We start from the raw sequence: 22,400 nt of genomic DNA on the forward strand, positions 1-22,400 counted from the left end.
GGAGGAGGGTCGTCCCTGTGGGGGGTTTGGGGGGGTCTTTGGAAATTCTGTACGGCTCAGGAACCCCTGAGAGTTCTTGGGGATTCTGTAGGGCTGGGGGGGGTCCCTGTTGGGTTCCTTGGGGGTTCTGTGGGACTCGGGGGTCCCTGGGGGGTGTTTGGGGGGCCCCTGGGGGGGGTCCCTGAGGGGCCGAGTGGAACCGTCGCGGTTCATTAGCATAGCCACGCCCATAACGGGTAATCAATAGTGTGGCTCCGCCCCCCTTTCCCACATCACGTGACCCGCGCGCGGCTTTTTCGAGGGGCGGGGCTGGGTTTCTCGTTTCATGTGATCGCTTCATTTGCATAGCCCCGCCCCACACGCGACCCTGGCCGTTTGGTCACATGCCCCCACGGGGTCACGTGTGCCATGGGTCACGTGCCCACGCCAGTCTGCGGGGGTGCCTCGCCCCGCCCCTCCAGTTTCTCCTCCCCTTTTCCATTGGCCGCCGCGGCCTCACGTGACCAGCTGATTTCACCCCCCAGCCTTTTCCCTCGCGGCGCTTCCGCTTCCGGCGCCAGGCCCCGCCCCCACGCGGCCGCGAGGAGGAGGAGGCGGAGGAGGAAGAACCGGAACAGCTGCGACAGCGGGGGGGGATGGGAACGGTGAGAGGGGAGTGTGCGGGGAAGGGTGCGGGGAGAGAGGGGGGTGTGAGGCGATGGGATCGGGGAGGGGGGAACCGAGGTGTGTGGGGGCGTAGGTGAGTGTGAGGGGGGGGGCACAGGGGGCTGAGAAGGGGGGGTTTACGTTGGGGGGGAACGGGAAGGGGAAGACGAGGCCGTGAGCGGGGCGGGGGGAGCGATTTGTGAGAGTTTTCTGAGGGGAGGGGCGGTTTAGGGGGTGATTTTGGGGGGAGAGGGGGCGTGAGACGGACAGGGAGGTTTTGAGGTGTTTTTAAGGGGGAGGGGCGGGGAGGGGGAGTTCGGGTGGGAGGGGGCGTGGCGGGGGGGCTGTGAAGGGAAGGGGGGTTGTGGGGAAGTATTTTGGGGGGGCGGGTTGGCGGGTGTTTTTTGGGGACGTGATGGGGAGAGGGAGTTTGGGAGCTGGTTTGGAGCGGGAGGGGCGGGATAGGGGGTGCTTTTGAGGCGGAGGGGGTGTCCAGGGGCGCGCGAGCTGCGGGGAGGGAGAGTTTTGGGGGTTGTTTCTGAGGGGGAGGGGCTGCTCGGGGTTGTTTGTGTGGGGGAGGGGCAGGGCGGGGGGGAGGGGGTTTCGGTATGGAGGGAGGGGTTTGAGGGGGTCACGTGGGGAGGAGACGCGAGAGCGTGGCCTGGCTGTGTTTGGGGGCTTGGCCTCGGGGACCCGGGGGGGGGGGGGGGGGGCGCTGTGGGCGGGGGCATGTTTTGGGGTCTCTGGGAGGTTTGGGGTGTTTTGGGATCCCGGGGGGGATTTGGGGGTGTTCTGGCAGCCCGTTCCGGTGCTGACAGCCCCCGGGGCAGCAGCCCCCCCCCAGGATGGCCGAGGGCTGGGCCGACTGCCCCGCGCTGGGCCCGGGGTGGCAGCGCCGCGAAGCCTTTCGGAAATCGGGGGCCACGAGCGGCCGCAGCGACACCTACTACAGGAGGTGCCCCTCCCCCAACCCCCTGGCACCCCCCCTCGGCCCCTCCCCCACCCCCCTGAACACTTCCCCCCCCATTTCCACCTGCTCCCCAACCCCCCTCCCAACCACCCCCCCCCAGAGGGCCCAGGGACCCCCCAGATTGTCTCAGCCCCTCACCGGTCCTTGTCCCCACACCCTGCAGCGTCGGGGCTCCCCCCAGGCCCCCCCACCCCCCTGGTGTCTCTGCCCCTCCCAGGGGTGGTTTCAGGCCCCCCCAGGAGCCCCCCGGGGCCATTTCAGTGCCCCCTCACTTCCAGCCCCTCCCCCAGCCCTGCAACCCCAAATCTCTCCACCCACCCCCCAGCCAAATTCTTCCAACCCCACCCCAAACCACTGTGGGGCTTAGGGGTCACAGGGGGAACTTTGGGGTCCCCTGAGCTGTGTTGGGCCCCTCCACTGATTTCATCCTCCCCCTCCCTGTTCCTGCTCCTCCCTCCCAGTGTTTCCCCGGGTCACTGACCCCCTCCCTGGGTTTTGGGGTCTCCCCCCGGGTTGGGGGGGTTTGGGCCCCCCCTGACGGGCCCCCCCGGCAGCCCCACAGGGCAGAAGTTCCGCAGTAAGATCGAGCTGAGGCGGTACCTGGGCCCCGGCCACGACCTGAGCAACTTCGACTTCAAATCGGGGCTGGAGCGGGCTGGGACCCCCCGGGTACGGACCCCAAAACCGTGGGGAAGGCGTTCAAAGGCCAGGGGACCCCAAAAACCCCAGGGAGGGAAATCTAAAGCTCCACTGGAGCAGTGGGGAAGGGGGTGGGTCACCCCAAAACTGGGGCGGGGTGGTCCCAAAAATGATGGGGGGATTAAAGAGTTTGGATTAGGGGTTAGGGGGCGGGAAGAAATTGGAGGGGGGGAAGAAAAGGAGGAGAGCAAAAGGGGTCCTCGGAATGAGGGAAATGAGGGGGCCCCAGATCAGGGGGGGCAGAGGGGAGTCACAATATGGGGGGGATGAGGGGTTCCCAGGGTGTTTCACCCTCCATTTTCTCACCCACAGACCAGGAAAGGCCCCAAATGGCGCCTTCCCGTGGGGCGCCCCCTGAATCCCCCTGAGACCCCCCGGGAGGAGGAGGAAGAGGGGGGCGGGGCTGAGGCCGAGGAGGCCCCGCCCCTGCTGGTCCAGGCCCCGCCCCTGGCCCCCCCTGCAGTGGCCACGCCTCCTCCTCCCACCGAGCCCACGCCCCTGATTACTGTGGCCCCGCCCCCACCCACCGAGGCCCCGCCCCCACCGGAGCCCCCCGTTGTGCGCAGGACCCGCAAACGGATCCCCCCGGAGCCCCCCCAGGACGGGGCTGTGGTGTGAGTGGGGGAGGGGGGGGGGGCCTGGATCCCCCTTTTGGGAGGGTTGGGGGACAGGGAGGGGGTCCCAGAGGAGGGGGTTGGGTGGGTGTTCCCCCAGAGCCCAGGGAGGGAGGGGGGTGGGGAGGGGGTCCCTGCGACATTTGGGGGCTGGGAGGGGTCTCTGGGGGGCAGGTTGGGGTCCAGGGGGGTCCCTGGGGAGGTTTGGGGTTGGAGGGAGGTCCCTGGGGGGGGTGTTGGGGTTTCCCCAGCCCCTACCAACACCCTCCCCCTCCCCCCAGTCTCTGTGCCGGCTGCCAGAGCCTCTTCCCGGGGGTGTCCCTGCCCCCCCAGCGCCGCTGCCGCTGGCTCTGCCCCGACTGCCGCGGTGAGTTCGGCCTTGGTGCCCTCCTCATCCTCCTGCTGCCTCTTGGAGCCTTCCTCCTCATCCTCCTCCTGCCCCCCAGAGCCTTCATCCCACCGTCCTCATCCTCCTCCTGCCCCCGAGAACGTTCCTCTTTCTCCTCATCATGCCCTTCCTGTGCCTGAGCACGTTCCTCCTGGTCTCATTCCCAGTCTCAGAGGCTTCCTCATCATCATCCTCAGCAGAGCCTTTCCCGTGCCTTCCTCCTCATCCCTCTCATTTTCCTCAGAGCTTTTTTCCCTGTTTTGGGCTCTTCTGGGATGGAGTTGGGGGGGGGAAACCGGGGGGCTTGAAGGAACCCTGAGGGGAGTCAGGGTGCCCCAGGGGGGGTCCCAGGTAAGTTGATGTGACCCTGACCTCCCCTCTCCCCCAGCCCAGAGACGAGACTTCAACCGAGAGCAGCGGTTCTACAAGGTACTCCTGACCCCCCTGGGCTCCCCCAGGCTCCTCTGAACCCCCGGGTGCCCACAATCCCTCGGGGGGGGTTGGAGGGATGTTGTGTCCCCTGGGTGCCTGGGTGTCCCCCTGGATCCCTCAGGGATTTTTGGGGGTTGCCCCTGGTCCCTTGAGTTTGGGGAGGCTGTTGTGACCCTGTGGCTCCCTAAGGATTTGGGAGCTGTTGTTCCTCCTTGGATCCCTCGGAGAGTTTGGGGGGGGGGGTTTGTTTTTCACCCCCATTCTCTCAGGGGGTTTGGGGGTGTCCCCCTGGTCCCTTTGAGGTTCGGGGGGCTGTTGTGCCCCCCCAGTCCATCCATCACAGGGGTCTGGGGGATTGCGTTGTGCCTCCCCTGATCCCTTGGCGTATTGTGTTGTGCCCCCCCTGATTCCCCCCACAGCGGGTGGGCTGTGGCTCGTGCCAGGCCTGTCGCATCCCCGAGGACTGTGGCATCTGCAGCGCCTGCACCCGCAGCCCCCCCGGGGGGCCCCCCGGCCCCGCCTGGCCCCACAAGTGCCTCCTGCGCCGCTGCCTGCGCATCGTCAAGAAGGTACCGGCACCTCTGGCACTGCCACCCCCCCCCAGCACTGCCACCCCCCCCGGCACTGTCACTCCCCCAACCCGGCACTGTCACCCCCCTCAGCACTGTCACACCCTCCCCTGACACTGTCACACACCCCCACCCAGCCCCCCCTGCACTGTCACACCCTCCCCCAGCACTGTCACACACCCCCTGTCACTGTCACCCCCCTCAGCACTGTCACACACCCCCTGTCACTGTCACCCCCCTCAGCACTGTCACACACCCCTGGCACTGTCACCCCCCCCTCAGCACTGTTACACCCTCCCTTGGCACTGTCACACACCTCCCTTTCCCCAGCACTGTCACACCCCCTGACACTGTCACACCCCCCCAACACTGTCACACATCTGTGTTGGTGCCAGGCTGTCTGTCCCCTCTGTCAGCTCTCTGGTGCCATACCTTGTCTGAGACCATACGGGAGCCACGTTGTCCCACATTATCCCATGTTATCCTGTGTTATCCCGTGTTCACAGTGCTCTCCCATGTTCCTGTGTCTCAGCTGCCTGAGCTTTGCCCGCCCGTACCGTGTCTGTGGCTGCACGTTCACCCGTGTTCACCCACATTCTCCTGTGTTAACCCCTGTTTTCCCATGTTAACCCCTGTTTTCCCATGTTCTCCCATGTTCTCCCGTGCTCACCGTGCTCTCCCGTGTTTCCGTGTCCCAGGGCCTGGGCTGTGGCTCCTGTCCCGGCTGTCTCAGCACCGAGGACTGCGGCAGCTGCTGCATCTGCCTGCGGCGGCTCCAGCCCGGCCTCAAGCGCCAGTGGCGCTGCCTGAGGCGGCGCTGCCTCCGCCCCAAGGTGGGAGACCCCCCCGGGACCCCCAGAGTCACCCACCCTCTTGGGGTCACCCCCCTACCTCCCCCTACAGCGCCAGTGGTGCTGCCTGAGGCACCGCTGCCTCCGCCCCAGGGTGGGACCCCCATTCTGGGACCCCCTGGGACTCCCAGAGTCACCCACCCCCCTGGGGTCACCCCGATACCCCCAGACCTCCCGCTCGAGTGCCAGTGGCGCTGCTTCCCCCAAGGTGGGACCCCCACTGCGCCCCCTTGGGACCCCCCAACCTTCCCCTCCCTCTCCACCCTGGGGTGTCCCCCTGCCCCCCCCCCCCTTAGTCCCCCCCAACCCCCTCTCCCTGTGTCCCTCCAGAAATCGAGGGCAGCCAAGAAGACCCAGATGCCCCAGGCCCTGACGGAGGTGAGTGTGGGACCCCCGGTGGGGGGGCAGGGCCGGGACCCCTGCGTGTCTCCCCCTCACCCCTATCTCCCCCCCCAGAAGTGGAAGCCCTCCATGAAGCAGGAGCCCAGCGACAACCCCAGCACCAGGCACAAGGTGAGTGGGGCCCCCCCAGACACCCCTGGGCCCCCCCAGACACCCCTGGGCCCCCACTGACCCCCCTCTCCCCCCAGAAGCCGCTGACCAAGGGCAAGGAGAAGAAGAAGCCCGGCCGACCCCCAAAGCCCCCCGGGCCCCGGGTGAGTGACAGCCCCTGGCCACGCCCCCTTGGTCACGCCCACAGCCCCTTGGCCCCGCCCCTTCGAGCCCTGGCCCCTCCCCGGTGCAGCTATTAGGGGCAGGGAGCCGTAATGTTCTTAATAGTGGGGCGTGCAGAAATTGGGACAATGTTGGAATTCAGATGATGTAATACGGGGGGGGGGGTGCAGGTGCCGTAATGCTCCTGATAGCTGTGCCAGCGCTAATGTTGGGGTTCAAGCCCTTGAGTAATGGGGTGCAGGTACCGTAATGATTCTATGAGCTGTTCCTAGGGTGAATATTGGGGTGCAGTGCATTCAAACCCCCCAAGCAGTGGGGTGCAGCTACTGTAATACCGCTGATGCTGGGACCAGGTCCCACCTTAGAATCTGGTCCATGGCTGATGGTGTGATTGGGGTACCATAATACCCCTAATAGTGGGGCTAGGTACCACGACACCGTTAATAGGGTGTTCAGTTACCATAATGTTCTTGATAAGCGTTCCAGACATAATGTTGGGATCCAAGAGATTGTAATAGTGGGGTGCAGATACCGTAATGCCCTGTCTACTGGGGCCCAGAGAGCCCAGTGCCCCTAATAGCTGCTCCTTCCTCTCTCTGTGCCTTCAGCCCCACCTGCTGCTGGTGCTTGGCTGCCGTAATGCCCCTAATACTGCACCCCCCCCACTACCGTAACACTCCTAACAGCCGCTCCCACACTGACAGCCCCGGCGGGGCCCTGGGGGGTTCCGGGGGTCCCGGGTGACCCCTCTCTCTCCCCAGCGGGGGGTGAGGAGCAGGGCCAGCCGGCGCTGTGGGGTGTGTGCGGCCTGTCGGCGCCCGGCCGACTGCGGCCGCTGCGACTTCTGCCAGGACAAGCCCAAGTTCGGGGGGCAGAACCTCAAGCGCCAGAAGTGCCGCTGGAGGCAGTGCCTGCGCTGTGCTATGGTGGGTGCCCGCCCCTGCTTCATCCCAGTGCCTCCCAGCAGCCCCTCTGCCCCCTCCCCACCAACCCACCACCTTTGTCTGGGAAAACTGAGGCACGAGCAAGGCTGGGGCTGCCCCAACCCCTCCAGTGCTGGGTGGGACCAGTTCAGACCAGTATGGACTAGTTGGAGGGGAAAGAGGGGGGTTGGTTGGTACCCAGGTGGTGCCTGGATGCCTGGATCCTGTTTTGGGGGTTCTCCTGGACGCCTGGGTCCTTCCTGCATTGCTTGGCTTTGGGGGGGCTCACCTCGGGTCCCTTTGTTGGGGGGAGAGGGGGGTTCCTTGGCCACCTGGGTCTCCCTGAGGGGGTTGTTCCTCTGCCCCCTTCCAATCCACGTTGCTCCCCAAATCGGGGTGCACCCCCGCCCACTGAGGTCTCTCTCCTGGCGCAGAGGCGGCTGCTGCCGGTGTGGGGGGGTCGCTGGGGGCCCCCCTGGAGAGGCCGCCCCCTCCCCCCATCCAGGCCCTGCCGGCGCTGGCCCCCCCGGCCCCTCCACGCCGCCGCCCGGAGCCACCGCCCGCCCCGCCCCCCCCGCCAGGTAACGGGACCCCCCCTCTGTCTGGGGGACCCCAAAACGCTCCTCACCCCCCCCAGATAACCTCATCCCCTAAGTCTTTCCAACCCCATCTCTCTCCCCCCCAGTTTGCCCCCCGCCTTGCTGTGCTTGCTCTGCTGCTTTGTCTGCACGGACCCCCCCCTCGGGGGACCCAGGCGTCGGGGGGGGACCCAGATGTCCAGGAGGGGAGTCTGGGGGGGATTTTGGGGATCCCCAAGCACCTGGGACTCCCCGTCACCCCAAGGCTTGTCTGTGCCTCAGTTTCCCCATGGGGTGGGGGCTCCCCCCTGGATACCTGGGTCCCTCTGGGGGGGGCTGTGTCCTTACAGGACACCTGGGCGGCCAGTCCCTGATGTACCCCTCCCCCATAGGTCAAGGAGGACCCTCTGGGGGGGCCTGAGCAGGGCCCTGGACCCCTCCCAGGCCCCCCCCTGCGCCTCTGTCCCATCAAGGAGGAGGTGGGGCCCCTCCCGCGCCTCGAAGTGAGACCCCCCGGCCGCCTGGGACCCCCCCTGGAGATGTGGGGACCCCCACCGACCCCCCCTGCCCCCCAAGACCCCCAGCTGGGGCTCCTCATCGCCTCGGCCCCCCGGCTCAAAGGGGCCCCCCCGGAGCCCAGCGTGGCCCCCCCGCCGGTGAGTGGGACCCTCTGCACCCCTCCCCCCTTCCCCAGGTGCCCGGGACCCCCAGTAACGCTCCTGCCCGCCTGCAGCCCCCCCCCGGGGATCTGGGGGTCCTGATCGCCGCCACCCCCCGCGTGAAGCAGGAGCAGCCCCAGCCCAGCGCGTCCCTGGTGCCGGTAAGGGGGAGCACACCGAGGTTGGGGGGGTTCCCTGACCCCCCAAACCCCTGGGTTCACCCCAATTCCACCCCTAGGTGCCTCCCCGGCCCCCCCCGGCCCCACTGGTGGTGCTGAGTGAGAGTGAGGAGGAGGAGGAAGAGGAGGAGGAGGGAGGATGCCGAGTGGTGAGGACGAGGGGGGCTGCTGGGCTGGGGGAGGGTCCCACGGGTTGGGGGGTCTCACGTGGCTGTTCCTGTACTGGGGGGGTTGCAGAATTTAGGAGGAGTCTCAAGAAACTTGAGGGGGTCCTGAGGCTCTTATGGGGTCGTGGGGGGTGCGTGGGAGTGGGGTGGGGGTGTCTTAGGGGGACTCTGAGGGCTTGGAGGGGGTGGGGGAAGGGGGTCTGGGACCTTTAGTGGGGGAGCTTTTTGGGGTCTTGGTGAACTGGGGAGGGGACTCTTGGGGGGATTCTCAGGGCTTTAGGAGGGGTCTCAAAGAGGGGGTGTCCTTATGGCTGGGGGGGCAGATTCTGAGGCTCTTGGGGGTCTCCCAAAGGAGTCTCAGTGCTCTCAGGGTGTTCCTCACGAGCTTGGGGGATCCCGTTGTCTGGGATGGTTCCCGAGCCTCCCTCAGAGCCCCCTCCCCACTCCCCCTCCTCCCGCAGGCGCTGCCGCTGCCGCCGGCACCACCCCCGCCCTGGCCGGGCTCGTTCCTGGAGGAGCTGCTGGAGATCCCCCTCCCCGCGCACTGGGGGGTGGTGGGGGGCGGCCCGGGGGGGGGCCGGGGGCTGCGGCTGGTGCAGCGCTGTCCTCGCTCGCCCATGGCCGCGGCCGCCGTGCTGCTCAACCCCGGGCTCGCCTTCCGCGTCCTGGTGGCCCGGGGGCGGCCGGTGCCCCCCGGGCACGAGGTGCTGGCCCGGAGACCCCCCCTGCGCTCCGTCCTCGACCTCGTGGAGCTGCTCTGTGACCTCGAGGCCTACGGGCCCTGCCCCGGCCCCCCCGGGGGCCCCCCCGGGCCCCGCTGCCACGTCCTGGTGAGGGGGGGTCGCTGCTGCCGGCCCTGCCTGGCCACGGGGGGGGACTGAGGGGGGATTGGGGAGGGGGGACCAAAGGGAGGGAGAGGATTTGGGGGGAGGGGGGGTTGTGGGGGGAGGAATCCGGGGAATAAATTGGGAAGGTGGATCTCTGGGGGAGGGGCAAAGTGGGCACAGAGTTGGGGGAGGCCCATGGGAAAGGAACCGAAATTGGGGGAGGTGGAAATGATAGAGGAAGGAATTGGAATTGGGGTGAAGGGAATGGGGGAGGGGTGAAATTTGAAGGGGGAAGAAAACAAGGGAGCTGAAAGTGGGGGGAGCAAAGGTTGAGGGATGTGGGGGCAGGGGGGAGGATTTGGGTGTTGCACCTTTGGGATGGGGAGTGCATTTGGGGATGGACCTGGAGGGAGTGTGGTAGGGGCATTGGGGGTCCTCGGGGGGGTCTAAGGTTAAACCCCCATCCCCTCTGTGGGATCCAGGACCCTCCTGTGGGGGTCAGGGGGACTCCAAAGGGGTGACACCCCCATTTTGGGGACCTCCCTCCAGCCCCTCCCCCAGTGACCCCTCAAGGCTGAGGGACCCCAGAAGTGGCATTTTTGGGTGGCACCACCCCACGTTTGGGAGGGGGGCCCAGTTTGGTACCACCCCTCGGTACCACCCCTCGTTTGGTTTCCCAGGGATTTTGGGGTGCCCCTAGCACCCGTTTTTTGGGGGTTCCCCCCCACCACCCCAGTTTGGGGACATCAGGTTTAGGGGGGCCCCAGAAGTTCTTTTGTTGCCCCAGTTCCCCCCAGTGCCAAACTGGGGCCCCTCCCCCACCCCCAGAGTTTCTATTTTTGACACTGGAACCGCCCCCCCGGAATTGGGGGCGCGGCCCCTTTAAGACCCCGCCCCGTAGAGGTTTAAGGTGGACCCCGCCTGTTGCGCGGCCCCATTAAGGTGGGGGTGTGGTTCAGTTAAGCCCCACCCCTCGGCTTAGGCCCCACCTACGCGTGTCTTCCGCCTGCTGTGACCCTGTAGACCACGCCCTGTTCTATTGAGGAGGGGCGTGGTCTGTACCCCTTGGCCCCGCCCCCCGCGCTGCTTTCAGGGATTCGCGCCGAAGCCATAACCCCGCCCCCTCCTTGTCCCCGCCCCCTCAGCAGAATTAAAGAGACCGCGGTGAATTATTTTTGTTAAAAGTAATAAAAGTTTTAAGGAGAGCAAACGGAGGTTTGGGGGTCGTAGAGGGGTGAGCCTGGATGTGGGGGAGGGGCCGAGGGGTCTCAGCCCCCCCCTCCCCCAAACACCTTCTGCAGCAGCCGCCGGGGGGGCGCGGCCGGGGGGGGCTGAGCTTTGCGCCCCCAAATCTCCTCCTCAGTGGGTCTCTGGGTGAAGCCCCAGGGCCGGGGGGGGTTTGTGGAGCCCTTGGAGTCCTCGGAGGGGTCCCGGGGGGGGCCCCGGCGGTTGTAAAACCCCCCCTCGCGCTTGGCCTGGGCCACCTCGGCCCGGAGCCGCTGGGCCCGGACCTGGCGCTCGTAACTCAGGCGCTCGCTCAGGTGGGGCCAGCGGAACCCGGGCAGGTACTGCGGGGGGCAGGCAATTAATCACCCCAACTACCTCCAAACCCACCCTTAAATACCCCAAAACCACCCCCCAGATACCCCCCAAAACATCCCTAAATACCCCTGAGCCTCGGCAGGGACTAGGGGGGTAAAGGAGGAGTCAGGGGACCCCCCCCTTCAAATCCTCTCTACCTCCCCCATAAGGTTTTGGGGTGCCCAAACATCCCCCCCGTGCTCACCCGGGTGTCCAGGCAGGGCCCCCCAAATACACCCACCCTGGGAGGGACCCAAATCCCCTCCCTCGCCCCCCCCCGTGGTTTTGAGGTGCCCCCCCCCGCCCCCTCCAGCCCCCCCCGTTGCCCACCTTGAGGCTCCAGCGCTGCTCGCGGAAGGGGCTGCGGGGCCGGGCGCTCATGGGGGTCCCGTGCAGGAGTTTGGCCGCTCGTTTGGCCGCTCGTTTGTCCCGAAACTCCACCCAACCCTCGGCAAAGGACCCCCCCGAGGGCCCTCCCGGGCGCTGCCGCCGCCGCCGAACAGACCCCCCTGCGGGTGGGGAAGACGGCGGGGGGTCAGAGCACACGGGGGGGGGAGAGACCCCAACCCAGGGGGGCTGAGAGGCCCCCGCCCCCATTTCTGTACCTCCAGGGGGTCGATGGGACCCCTTGACCTCCCCAGGGACAACCCGAGTCCCCCCAGGACCCCCCCGGACTCACCCTTGGGCTGCAGGAAGACCCTCCCCAGCTCCCCGTGCGGCCGCAGCAGCGCCCGCGCCTGGCGGGGCCCGAACCCCGGGGGGAGGAAGGACAAGTAAAGGACCCCCGGGACCACCGGCTTGGGGGGCGGCCCGGGGGGCGCCTCGGCCGCGGGGGGAGAGCCCTCGGGACTCTCCTCCTGTGCTTCTTCCTCCTCCTCCTGCTGCTCTTCCTCCTCCTTTTCTTCTTCCTCCTCCTGCTCTTCCTCCTCCTCTTCTTCTTCCTCCTCTTCTTCTTCTTCCTCCTCCTCTTCTTCCTCCTCCTCGGCCGCCCCTCGCCGGTCCCGCTCTGCCCCGGCCATGGCCCCTGGGACAGGCAGGAGGGGATTAAAGGTGGGGGAGAACCCCCCCGAACACCTCCAGGGGCCCCCAAAATCCCCCTCAGAGCCCCTTCCTTTCTTGCCCTCCCCCCGGGTCCGCCGCAGCCCCAAACCCTCTTCAGGGACACCAAACTCCCCCCCAAAGACCCCCCGGGACCCCCCAACCCCCCCCCAGGATTCCCGTTCCCTCACCTCGACGGTCGTAAAACTTCAGCGCGGCCGTAAAGGGAGCGGGGGAGTCGCGAAAAGGCCGGAAAGCGCGGCGGGGGCGGGGCCTGGTCGGGGCGGGGCTTGGTGATGGGGAGGTGTGGCTATTACCGGGGCGTGGTTTCAGGTGGGGACGTGGTCCTGATTGGGGCGTGGTTCCGGTGGGGGCGTGGTCTACAGCCGGGGGGCGTGGCACGGCCGGCGCGGGAAGCGCTGAGGCGGCGTTTTGGCGGGAACGGCCCCGCCCGGCCCGAGACCCACCGAGACCCCCCCGGTGGCCCCCCAAGAGCCCCCTGGGACCCAATGGGACCCCTCGGCACCCACAGAACTCCCCGGGACGCACTGACCCTTCAGTGTCCCCTCAGGACCCCCAAAAACGTCCCGAAAGCCCCCCAGTGTCCCACTCAGTGCCCTCAATGCCCCCCTTCAGCCCCTCCACTGTGCCCCCCAGACCCCTCTGTAGCCCCCATGGCCCCCTCAGCCATACAAATGTACCCCACAGCCCCCCAGTATCCCACTCACCTCCCCAGCGCCCCCTTAAACCCCGTCTGGGTCCCCTCAGGGCCCCTCAGCCCGCCCAAAGTCCCCCGTGTCCCCCCTGTGTCCCCCCCGTGTCCCCCTGCCGGGGGGGTCCCGGCTGCAGCCGAGCAGTGGATTATCCCCTGTGCCATCCCCCCCTAATCCAGCAACTGGGGGGGATTAAGGGCCCCCACGGCCCCCCCAACCTCCTCCACACCCCTCAGGGGACTCAGCCCATCAATGGGACCCCCTGGTCTCCTTGGTTTGGGGGGGACACCCCAAATCCCCCTCCACCCCCCCAATAATTAACATCTGGTTTAATTGGGGGGCTCAGGGGACCGTGGGAGTTCAGCCAAAGTGGGAGGGGGGGGGCTGCTCCTCCCCGTCAGCAGCTGGAGGGGGGATTTTGAGGGGGATTCGGGGGGGCCGGGGCAGGGGCCGCCCCCACCCCTCATTCACCAGCGGCTCCGCAGGGACCTGGAGCACCCACGGCCCAGGTGAGTGGGGAGGGGGGTACCGGGACCCCCCGTGGGGGCTGGGATGCCAGATCTCTGTCTGAGGGAGGATCTGACCCCCCCCAGCCCCTTGGGGAGCTGCCCCTCACACTGGGGGCCACTCTGCCCCATCGGGGGTCCCCCCTACCCCAACGGGTGCCATTACCCCCCCTACACCCCATAGAGAGGCCCTCAGGGGGTGCCCCCCCAACCTAATGAGTGCCATTCCCTCCCTCCTCACCTCATAGGCAACCCCCCCATAGGGTGCTGCCCCCTGCTCCATGGGGTGACCCCTGCCCCCAATAGGGTGCGACCCCTGCCCCAGTGGGTGCCATTACCCCCCCACACCCCATAGGGTGCCCCCCATCACCCCTCAACCCCCGGGTACCCTCCCAGGGTCCCCCATAACCCTCCTCTGTCCCCCCCCAAGCCTCCTCCTGGTGACCCTCCTGTTCCTGTGGCCCCCCAGGCGCTGTCCCTCGGCCCCAACCCAGCCCCACAGGGCACCCTCTGCACCCCACAGTGCCCCCTAAGCCCCCATAGGGTGCCATTCCCCACCCACGGGGTGCTGCCCACCCACCCCCTAGTGCCCCCCAACTCCCACCCCGTGGGGTACCCCCTGACCCCCCCCTCCACCCCCCAGCCCGCCATGTCTCTGCCGCTGCCCACCCTGGTGATGCCCACGGTGGCCCTGCTGTCCCTGCTGCCCCCCGGGCGCTGCCCCCCGGCCCCCACGCAGCCCCACGCCATCCGGCTGGAGGGGGACCTGACGCTGGGGGGGCTGTTCCCGGTGCACGCCCGCGGCCCCGCGGGGGTGCCGTGCGGGCCGGTGAAGAAGGAGAAGGGCATCCACCGGCTGGAGGCCATGCTGTACGCGCTGGACCGCGTCAACGGCGACCCCCGCGTGCTGCCCAACCTGACGCTGGGCGCCCGCATCCTGGACACGTGTTCCCGGGACACCTACGCCCTGGAGCAGGCGCTGAGCTTCGTGCGCAGCCTCCTGCCCCCCGAGGGCGGCGACGGCCGCTGCCCCGACGGCTCCGTCCCGCACCGGCCCCCACCCGAGCGCCTGGTGGGCGTCATCGGCGCCTCGGCCAGCTCCGTCTCCATCATGGTGGCCAACGTGCTGCGGCTCTTTGCGGTGAGGGCGGGCACGGGGGGGCTTTGAGGGACGGGGGAAGCACTGGTGGGATGTGGGGGACACTGGGAGCTTTGGGGACGTGGGAGGGTCATGGGCGCCTTGGCCAGCTCCGTGTCCATCATGGTGGCCAATGCGCTGCAGCTGTCTGCAGTGAGGGGGGGCACAGGGAGCTTTGGGAGGATCATTGGGGACCTCAGGGACGTTGGGGGGACATGGGGGAGCATTTGGGACACGAAGGGACATTGGGGACATGGGGCTCGTTGGCGCCTTGGCCAGCTCCATGTCCATCATGGTTGCCAACGTGCTGTAGCTGTTTGCGGCAGGGGGGCGTTGGGGGGTGTTGGGGGGTGCTGGGGTCATTTGGGGGGCCGTGGGGGGTATTTGGGGTGGGGAGGCTTTGGGGACACTGAGGGGACAGGGGAGGGAGCCACAGGACAGCACCATCCCCGCAGTGTCCCCACAGTGTCCCCACACTGCCATCATGGCCCTTCCCTTTGGGGGGGGGCCTGGACAGCTGGTCCCCTCCCTGCCCCCCCCATCCCCCCGGGGCCATTCCAGAACCTTCTCTCCCCCCCCCTCCGGGTGTTCCCACAATCCCCTGGGATGGCAGCAAATGGCCCTGGGGGATTAGGGGGGATTAGGGACGGGGGGGAGGGGGACAGGGATGGGGGGGGTGTCCCTCAGCACCGAGTCCCCTGAGCCCCCCCGTCCCCAGTGGCCTCAGTGTCCCCCTCGTCCCCAGACCCCCCCACCTCAACAACCCCACACTGAGCCCCCCAATTCCCCTCACCTCCCTCTCCCCGTGGCCCCCCGATGCCTCCGAGCCCCCCAATGTCCCCGAGGTGCCCAGATCAGCTGTGCCTCCACAGCCCCAGAGCTGTCACACCTCGATGTGTCCCCCTGAGTTGTTGGACCCCTGTGAGTGTCCCCAGTGTCCCTGATGTCCCCGATGTCCCCAATGTCCCCCATCCCCAGATCCCCCAGATCAGCTACGCCTCCACGGCCCCGGAGCTGTCAGACCCCGGGCGTTACGAGTTCTTCTCGCGGGTGGTGCCCCCGGACTCGTACCAGGCCGAGGCCATGGTGGCCGTGGTGAGGGCGCTGGGCTGGAGCTACGTCAGCACCTTGGCATCCGAGGGCAACTACGGCGAGAGCGGCGTGGAGGCCTTTGTGCACAGCTCCAGGGAGGCTGGTGGGCACTGGGGCACTGGAAGGGGCACTGGGGCACTGGAAGGGGCACTGGGAGCACTGGAAGGGGCACTGGGATGTACTGGGAGGGGACACTGGGATGTACTGGGAGGACACGGGGATGTACTGGGACGGATGTTGGGATGTAGTGGGAACGCTGGGAGGACGTTGGGATGTACTGGGAGCACTAGGAGGGCAAGCTCCATTCTGCCCTGTGGTTCACACTGCTGGGACACTGGGACCGGTAAGTGACTGGGCTAAACTGGGAGGGCACTGGGTTATACTGGGATGTACTGGGAGGGCAGGTCCTGCAGGAGGGGGAGGTGCTGCCCCCTCAGTGACCTCCAGTGAGTCACTGGAGTCTGGGGAGGCAACACTAGTCTGTACTGGTCCATACCTGCCCATACCAGTCCATACCGGTCCATACTGGTCTGTACTGGTCTGTACCGGTCCATACTGGTCTGTACCGGTCCATACTGGTCTGGACTGGTCTGTACCGGTCCATACTGGTCCATCCCGGCGCAGGGGGCCTGTGCATCGCCCAGTCCATCAAGATCCCGCGGGAGCCGCGCCCGGGCGAGTTCGCGAAGGTCATCAGGCGCCTGATGGAGACGTCGACGGCGCGGGGGGTTGTGCTGTTCGCCAACGAGGATGACATCCGGTGAGCCCAGGACGGACCAGGACAGACCAGTATGGACCAGTACGGGCTGGTCCTGCCCCGCGCTGTCCCAGTCCCCCACAGCAGCCTCCCACTCCCTTCCCAGTGCTCCTCGGTCTCTCCCAGTAGCCCCCCAGTCCCTTCAGGTCCCCTCTCAGTGATTCCATGTTCCCCCCAGTCCATTCAAGTCCCCTCCCAGCTTGTCCCAGTCCATCCCATTAGCCCCCCAGTGTTTTCCAGTCCCTTCCAGTCTATTCAGATCCCCTCCCAGTCCCTCCCAGTAGCCCCCTGGTCCAACCCAGTCCATCCCAGTGTTTCCCAGACTCCCCCAGTCCCTCCAGGTCCCCTCCCAGCCCCTCCCAGTCGGTCCCAGTGCCCCCAGTGACGCTGTCCCCACAGGCGAGTGCTGGAGGCGGCCACCTTGGCCAACCTGTCAGGCCACTTCTCCTGGGTGGGCTCGGACAGCTGGGGGGCCAAGATGGCCCCGGTGCAGGGGCTGGAGGAGGCGGCTCACGGGGCCATCACCATCCTGCCCAAACGGGCCTCAGTGCCAGGTCAGTCTGGGGGCTTTGGGGGGCACTGGGGGGGCTTTGGGGGCTATGGGGGCACCCTGTGGGGCTGTAGGGGCACACTGTGGGGGAGGGTCCCATCACCATCCTGCCCAACCCTCAGTGCCTGGTGAGTCTGGGGGCACTGGCGGGTACAGGGGGCTCCAGGGGCACCCTATGGGGCCACGGGGGGAGGTCATCCAGCCCCATGTGGGTGGGGGGGAGGTGTTTGGGGAGGGTCCTCTCACCTTCCTGCCCCTCCATTGCTGCCCCACAGAGTTATGGGACACCTTGAGGGGCTGCAGAGCCCCCCGGGACACTGAGGGGGGGCAATAACGCTGTGGGACACCCTGTGACCCTGCGGGGTCCCTCACGACACTTGGGACCCCCTGCGACCCTTTAGGTCCCCCCTGTGCCCCGGGTACCCCCCTGATCCCTTGGGCCCCCCGGTGCCCCCCTCTGTGCCCCCCAGGGTTCGACGAGTACTTCACGTCCCGGTCCCTGGAGAACAACCGGCGCAACCTCTGGTTCCACGAGTTCTGGGAGGACGATTTCAACTGTCGCCTCCCCCACGGGGGGAGTGACGGGGACCCCGCGGGCGGGGCCGGGACCCCCGTGCGCAAGTGCACAGGTACCACCCCCCGACCCCCCTCCCCATTCTGCAGAGACCCCCCAGGGTCACCCCTCGGTCCCCCCCAACTCACGGGACCCCCGGGGGTCCCTGAACCCCCCCCGTGTGGGGCAGAGCCTCCCTCCCCTCCCCGCGGTCCCACCCCCGCTGCCCCCCAGCCGTGGCAGCCCCAGGGGTCCCTGAACCCCCCTCCACCCCATTCCCCCCGTGGGTCCCTGACCCCCCCGTGCCCCCAGGCCGGGAGCGGATCGGGCGGGACTCGCCCTACGAGCAGGAGGGGAAGGTGCAGTTTGTCATCGACGCCGTCCTGGCCATGGCCCACGGGCTGCACTCGCTGCTGGGCGAGGCCTGCCCGGGGGGGGGGCTCTGCCCCAGCATGGACCCCCCCGACGGCCGCCAGCTGCTCGCCCACATCCGCAGGGTGGCCTTCAACGGTACTGGGGGCACTGGGAGCGGTTGGGGGGGCGCTGGAGACCATACTGGGAAGAACTGGGAGGCACTGGGATGTACTGGGGGCACTGGGAAGGAGCTAGGGCACACTGGGTGCCACACTGGGACAAACTGGAGGACACTGGAGGAGACTGGGGGACACTGAAGGCCACACTGGGACATACTGAGGGGCTCTGGAAACCCTACTGGCCCTTATTGGGATGTACTGGGAAGTGCTGAGTGGGGACTGTGGAGCACTGGAAGGGATTGGGGGCCTTAATGTGATGAACTGGGAGGCACTGGAGGCCATACTGGGAGCACTGGTTTGCCCTGTAGCGGGGGTATGTTGGTGCTGGGGTGGCACTGAGCTTTCCTGCGGGGTGGCACTGGGGGTTGGTGGTTTATACAGGTCTGTACCGGTTCATACTGATCCGTACTGGTCCGTACTGGTGTGCAGGCAGCGCGGGCACCCCGGTGTCCTTCAATGAGAACGGGGACGCCCCGGGACGTTACGACATCTTCCAGTTCCAGGGGGGCAACGGCACCGGTGCCTACAGGGCCGTGGGGCAGTGGGTGCAGGGGCTGCGCCTGCAGGTGGGGCTGGGACCCCCAGGGTGGGACCCCTGAACCCCCCCAAAACCCTTGATCCCCCAGTTTCCCCCCGAGTCCCTCCCAACCCACCCCTGAGCCCCCACACCCCGGTAACCCCTAAAACCCCCCTGAATCCCCCCAACTCCCCCAGGGGTGCCCCCCCCCAGTCAACTGGTGGGATCCCAGTGGCCAACTGGGGGCTCTGGTTGGGGGGTTCCCCTGTACCCCCCGGGGGGGGGGGTGTCTATGGGGGGTTTGGGGGGGTCCATGGGAGAGTTTGGGGGATGGTCCATGGGGGTGTCTATGGGATGTTTGGGTGTCCATGGGGGGTCTTTCAGCCTGTTCTCCCCTGGGAGGAGACCATGGTGGGGGGTCCCACTCGATGTCTCCCCCCTCCGCGGTGTGCAGCCTGGTGGGGGGGGGGGGTCCGTGGTGGGTTTGGGGGGGGTCTGTGGGGCCTCACGCTGTGTCCCCCCAGGAGGAGGCCATGGCGTGGGGGTCCAACTCGACGTCCCCCCCGCCCTCGGTGTGCAGCCTGCCCTGCGGCCCCGGCGAGCGCAAGAAGCCGGTGAAGGGGGTTCCGTGCTGCTGGCACTGCGAGCTCTGCGGGGGGTACCAGTACCGCGCCGACCCCCTGACCTGCCTGCCCTGCGCCTCCCACCTGCGGCCCACCCCCGACCGCACGGCCTGCCGGCCCACGCCGGTGCTGCGCCTGCGCTGGGCCGACCCCTGCGCCGCGGTGCCGGTGGCCCTGGCCACGCTGGGGCTCATGGCCACGGCCTTCGTGCTGGCCACCTTCGTGCGCCACCACGACACGCCCATCGTGAAGGCGTCGGGCCGCGAGCTCAGCTACGTCCTGCTGGCCGGCATCGCCCTGGTCTACGCCATCACCTTCCTCATGGTGGCCGAGCCCGGCGTGGGCGTCTGTGCCCTGCGCCGCCTCTTCCTGGGGCTCGGCATGAGCCTCACCTACGCCGCCCTGCTCACCAAGACCAACCGCATCTACCGCATCTTCGAGCAGGGTGAGGGGACGGGGGGCACGGGTCCCTGGGAGGGCCGGGTGAGGGGCAGGAGCTGAGGGATGTGGGGCAGGGTGTGCCCACCCCTGTGCTCCTCACCCAGACCAGCCACGGCTACGTCGTCACCGAGAGGGGAGTTGGGGGGGCCCGAGAGTTCTGGGGATGCCCAGGTGACACCAGGGGACACGTGGGGGGCTGGGAAGGGACCCTGGAGATGAGGCTGAGGGATGTGGGGTGGGGTCCCACCTACACTGACCAGGCGTGTCCCGGGGGTGCCCAGGTGTCCCAGGTGCCCTCTGACCCCGCGTGCCCCCCAGGTAAGCGCTCGGTGACGCCGCCACGGTTCATCAGCCCCACGTCCCAGCTGGTGATCACCTTCACCCTCAGTGGCCTCCAGCTGGTGGCCGCGGCCACGTGGCTGCTGGTGCGGCCGCCCCACGCCCTCATTGACTACGAGATGGGCCGGACTCCCGACCCCGAGGCGGCGCGGGGGGTCCTGCGCTGCGACATGGCCGAGGGGGCCACGCTGGCCTGCCTGGCCTACGCGCTGCTGCTCATGCTCACCTGCACCGTGTACGCTGTCAAGGCCCGCGGTGTCCCCGAGACCTTCAACGAGGCCAAGCCCATCGGCTTCGCCATGTACACCACCTGCGTGGTGTGGCTCGCCTTCGGGCCCATCTTCTTCGGGGCTGCCCAGTCTGCTGACAGGGTGAGCTGAGAGGGCGTTTGGGGTCCCTGGGGTTTTCTGGGGGTCCCTGGGGGGGTATTTGGGGTCCCTGGGGGGGTATTTGGGGTCCCTGGGGACACACACATCATCTGTGCTCGCCTTCGGACTCATCTTCTTCGGGGCTGCTCAGTTGGCTGAGAGGGTGAGGAGGGCATTCGGGGTCCCCAAGGGGTATCTGGGGGGTCCGTGGGTGGTTTTGGGGTCCCTGGGGGCACACAGGCGGTTCAGGAGTCAGTAGGATTTGAGGTTCCCCTGGTTTTGGGGTGCAGGTCCATGTGCAGATGACCACGCTGACGGTGCCCATGAGCCCTGGGGTGGGGGGTGGTCAGGTCTGGGGGGTTCAGGGGGTGATGGGGTTTGGGTTGGGGGTCTCACAGCTCAGCAAGTTTTGGGGTCCCGTTTCCGGGGTGCAGGTCCACGTGCAGATGGCCACGCTGACGGTGTCCATGAGCCTCTCGGCCTCGGTGCCCCTGGGGCTCCTTTATGCCCCCAAGGTCTACGTGATCCTCCTGCACCCCGAGCGCAACCAGCCCAAGCGCCGCGGGGACCCCCCCCCGTAGGGACCCTGCGCCTGGGGGGGCTCCCGGCACCCCCAGACCCCCCTCACCCCACCCCCACCCCAATAAAGCCGCTCCTGCAACCCCCCCAGGAACCCCCTTTGTTTGGGGTGACACAGAGCCGGCAGTGGGGGGCAGGGGTTTATTGGGGGGGTTTATTAGGGGGTACACTGGGTTTAGTGGGGGGGTTTATTAGGGGGTACAGTGGGTTTAGTGGGGGTACAGTGGGTTTCTTTGGGGTGGAGGGAGTTGCAGTGGGTTTATTGGGGGGAGGGTCCCCATTTTCAGCAGGGCATGGACTTCTGGGGTCCCTCAGGGTGGGGCTGGGGGGGCCCCACCAGCAGCTCCAGCCACCGGGTCAGGGTGGGGGGGTCTGGGGGTGGCTGTGGGGGGGTAAAGGGGGGGAGTCAGTTCATATGCCGGGACCCCCCGTGTGCCCCTGAGAACCATCCCAAGAGCTCCCCCAAACCCGTAAGACCAACCCTGGGACCCTCCCCGTGACCCCAGGACCCCCCGAAACCCACTGAGACCCATAAAAACACTCCCAGGACCCCCCTCGGTGCCCTCCACAGACCCCAAGACCACCCCCAGGGATCCCCCAATGTCCCTGGGACCCCTCCCTCCCCCAAACTGCCCATAAGGGACCACAGGTGCCCCCCCAGAACCTCAAATTGCCCCCAGACCCCACAACCTGCCCCATAGACTCCCCAACCCCCACCCAGGGATCCCCAAATCCCCCCAGGACCCCTCCAAAGGACTCACAGGGATGGGGGGGGCCCCCTCGGGGGGGGGCAGCAGCCGCACCCCCCCGCTCTGGGGGTACCCCAGGTCCAGCTCCAGCGTCCAGAGGGTCTCGGCCCCCCGGGGACCCCCCAGGACCCGCAGGAGCCCCAACTCGGGCTGCCAGTCCAGGGCAAACCTGGGGGGGAAACAGGGGTTGAGGACCCCCAGAACACCAGGACCCCCCCAGAATCCAGGGAACACCCCCTGGACACCAGGGATCCCCCTCAAACTCTGGGGCCCTCCAGAATCCAGAGCACCCCCAAGACCCCCCCTCACCTGTCCTTTAGGTGTGTCCCCCCCTCCCCTCGGCTCCCCCTCCCCCATCCCCCAGGTGTCCCCTCACTCGTCTCTCAGGTGTCCCCTCCCCTCCCCATCCCCCAGGTGTCCCCTCCCCTGTCCCCAGGTGTCCCCTCACCTGTCCCTCAGGTGTGTCACCTCCTCCCACAGCCCCCACCCGTCCCAGCAGCGCCGCTGCAGCTCCAGCAGCCCCGGGCCCAGGGGGGGTGGCAGCGGCAGGGGGGGACCCTGGGGGGAAAGGGGGGATGGTGAGACCCCAAAACTGACCCCCTGAGCCCCCCAACCCAGCCCCTGACCCTCAAGTGCCCCCCACAATCCCTCCACCCCCCAAAAGTGCCCCCCAGGAGCCCCTTCCCACCCCCAGACCCCGAATTCTCCCCCCCCCAGCTCTCCAGGTGCTCCCCAACCTCCCCCTCCAGCCCCTTGGGCTCCCCCCCCAAGTTCCCCCTCAGCCCCCAACCACCCTCCAAATCCCCCCCCAAGACCCCAAATCTCCCCCAGCCTCCCAAAATCCCCCCAGCCCCTCACCAGCACTCGGACCCCCCCCCCGGGGGCTGTGGCTCAGGCGCAGGGGGGGCAGCGAGCAGGGGGAGGGTCCCGGGGGGGGTCCCAGTTCCAGCTCCAGCTCCAGCTCGGGGGTCCCTGAGGGGGGGAGCAGCACCCGGACCCCCGACAGGGCCTGGTACAGGCGGCACGAGGCCCCCGCCCTGCGGCCACCGGTCAGTGGGGGGGCACAGGACCCCCCCGGTGTGGGGGTACCTTTGTGGGGGTGTCCCCCCCCCAAATTCCTGGGTCCCCCCAGTCCCCAGAACCCCCC

General features: G+C 67.8%; 3 protein-coding genes across 3 annotated transcripts; 2 read left to right on the top strand and 1 right to left on the bottom strand.

Moving 5' to 3' along the window:
* The first annotated feature begins 555 nt into the window (after nt 1-555).
* On the top strand, nt 556-10,390 carry MBD1 (methyl-CpG binding domain protein 1). Its single transcript, XM_032674384.1, has 16 exons — nt 556-644; nt 1,479-1,600; nt 2,170-2,284; nt 2,627-2,928; nt 3,210-3,295; nt 3,705-3,745; nt 4,168-4,317; nt 5,016-5,150; nt 5,499-5,546; nt 5,625-5,681; nt 5,759-5,824; nt 6,605-6,769; nt 7,737-8,000; nt 8,078-8,164; nt 8,242-8,331; nt 8,811-10,390. Exons 1-16 carry the CDS (start codon nt 636-638, stop codon nt 9,228-9,230), a joined length of 2,157 nt encoding a protein of 718 aa, XP_032530275.1. The 5' UTR covers nt 556-635; the 3' UTR covers nt 9,231-10,390.
* On the bottom strand, nt 10,344-12,088 carry ABT1 (activator of basal transcription 1). Its single transcript, XM_032713771.1, has 4 exons — nt 11,987-12,088; nt 11,437-11,781; nt 11,088-11,266; nt 10,344-10,744 (listed from the first exon to the last, which is right to left on the bottom strand). The coding sequence occupies exons 2-4, from the start codon at nt 11,774-11,776 to the stop codon at nt 10,445-10,447; spliced, it is 819 nt and encodes a 272-aa protein (XP_032569662.1). The 5' UTR covers nt 11,777-11,781; nt 11,987-12,088; the 3' UTR covers nt 10,344-10,444.
* Nucleotides 12,089-12,607: 519 nt separating this feature from the next.
* LOC116800136 (metabotropic glutamate receptor 6-like) lies at nt 12,608-20,552 on the top strand. The gene is made up of 11 exons (XM_032713731.1): nt 12,608-13,017; nt 13,658-14,155; nt 15,131-15,347; nt 15,869-16,004; nt 16,401-16,555; nt 17,022-17,180; nt 17,417-17,614; nt 18,067-18,203; nt 18,679-19,222; nt 19,537-19,928; nt 20,360-20,552. The coding sequence occupies exons 2-11, from the start codon at nt 13,664-13,666 to the stop codon at nt 20,504-20,506; spliced, it is 2,577 nt and encodes an 858-aa protein (XP_032569622.1). The 5' UTR covers nt 12,608-13,017; nt 13,658-13,663; the 3' UTR covers nt 20,507-20,552.
* The last annotated feature ends 1,848 nt before the right edge of the window (nt 20,553-22,400 follow it).

This window comes from Chiroxiphia lanceolata, chromosome 31 (assembly GCF_009829145.1).
Source record: "Chiroxiphia lanceolata isolate bChiLan1 chromosome 31, bChiLan1.pri, whole genome shotgun sequence".
NCBI lineage: Eukaryota > Metazoa > Chordata > Aves > Passeriformes > Pipridae > Chiroxiphia > Chiroxiphia lanceolata.

Excerpts from the sequence above, each read along its gene's own strand:
- ABT1 (XM_032713771.1), bottom strand. The coding sequence starts at position 11,776 with ATGGCCGGGGCAGAGCGGGACCGGCGAGGGGCGGCCGAGGAGGAGGAA. Across the intron at positions 11,267-11,436 it reads GGTCTTCCTGCAGCCCAAGG|GGGGGTCTGTTCGGCGGCGG; the intron begins GTGAGTCCGGGG and ends CCCCACCCGCAG. Across the intron at positions 10,745-11,087 it reads AGCAGCGCTGGAGCCTCAAG|TACCTGCCCGGGTTCCGCTG; the intron begins GTGGGCAACGGG and ends TGCCCCCCGCAG.
- MBD1 (XM_032674384.1), top strand. Across the intron at positions 4,318-5,015 it reads GCCTGCGCATCGTCAAGAAG|GGCCTGGGCTGTGGCTCCTG; the intron begins GTACCGGCACCT and ends TCCGTGTCCCAG. Across the intron at positions 5,547-5,624 it reads TGCCCCAGGCCCTGACGGAG|AAGTGGAAGCCCTCCATGAA; the intron begins GTGAGTGTGGGA and ends CTCCCCCCCCAG.
- LOC116800136 (XM_032713731.1), top strand. The coding sequence starts at position 13,664 with ATGTCTCTGCCGCTGCCCACCCTGGTGATGCCCACGGTGGCCCTGCTG. Across the intron at positions 18,204-18,678 it reads TGCAGGGGCTGCGCCTGCAG|GAGGAGGCCATGGCGTGGGG; the intron begins GTGGGGCTGGGA and ends GTGTCCCCCCAG. Across the intron at positions 19,223-19,536 it reads CTACCGCATCTTCGAGCAGG|GTAAGCGCTCGGTGACGCCG; the intron begins GTGAGGGGACGG and ends CGTGCCCCCCAG.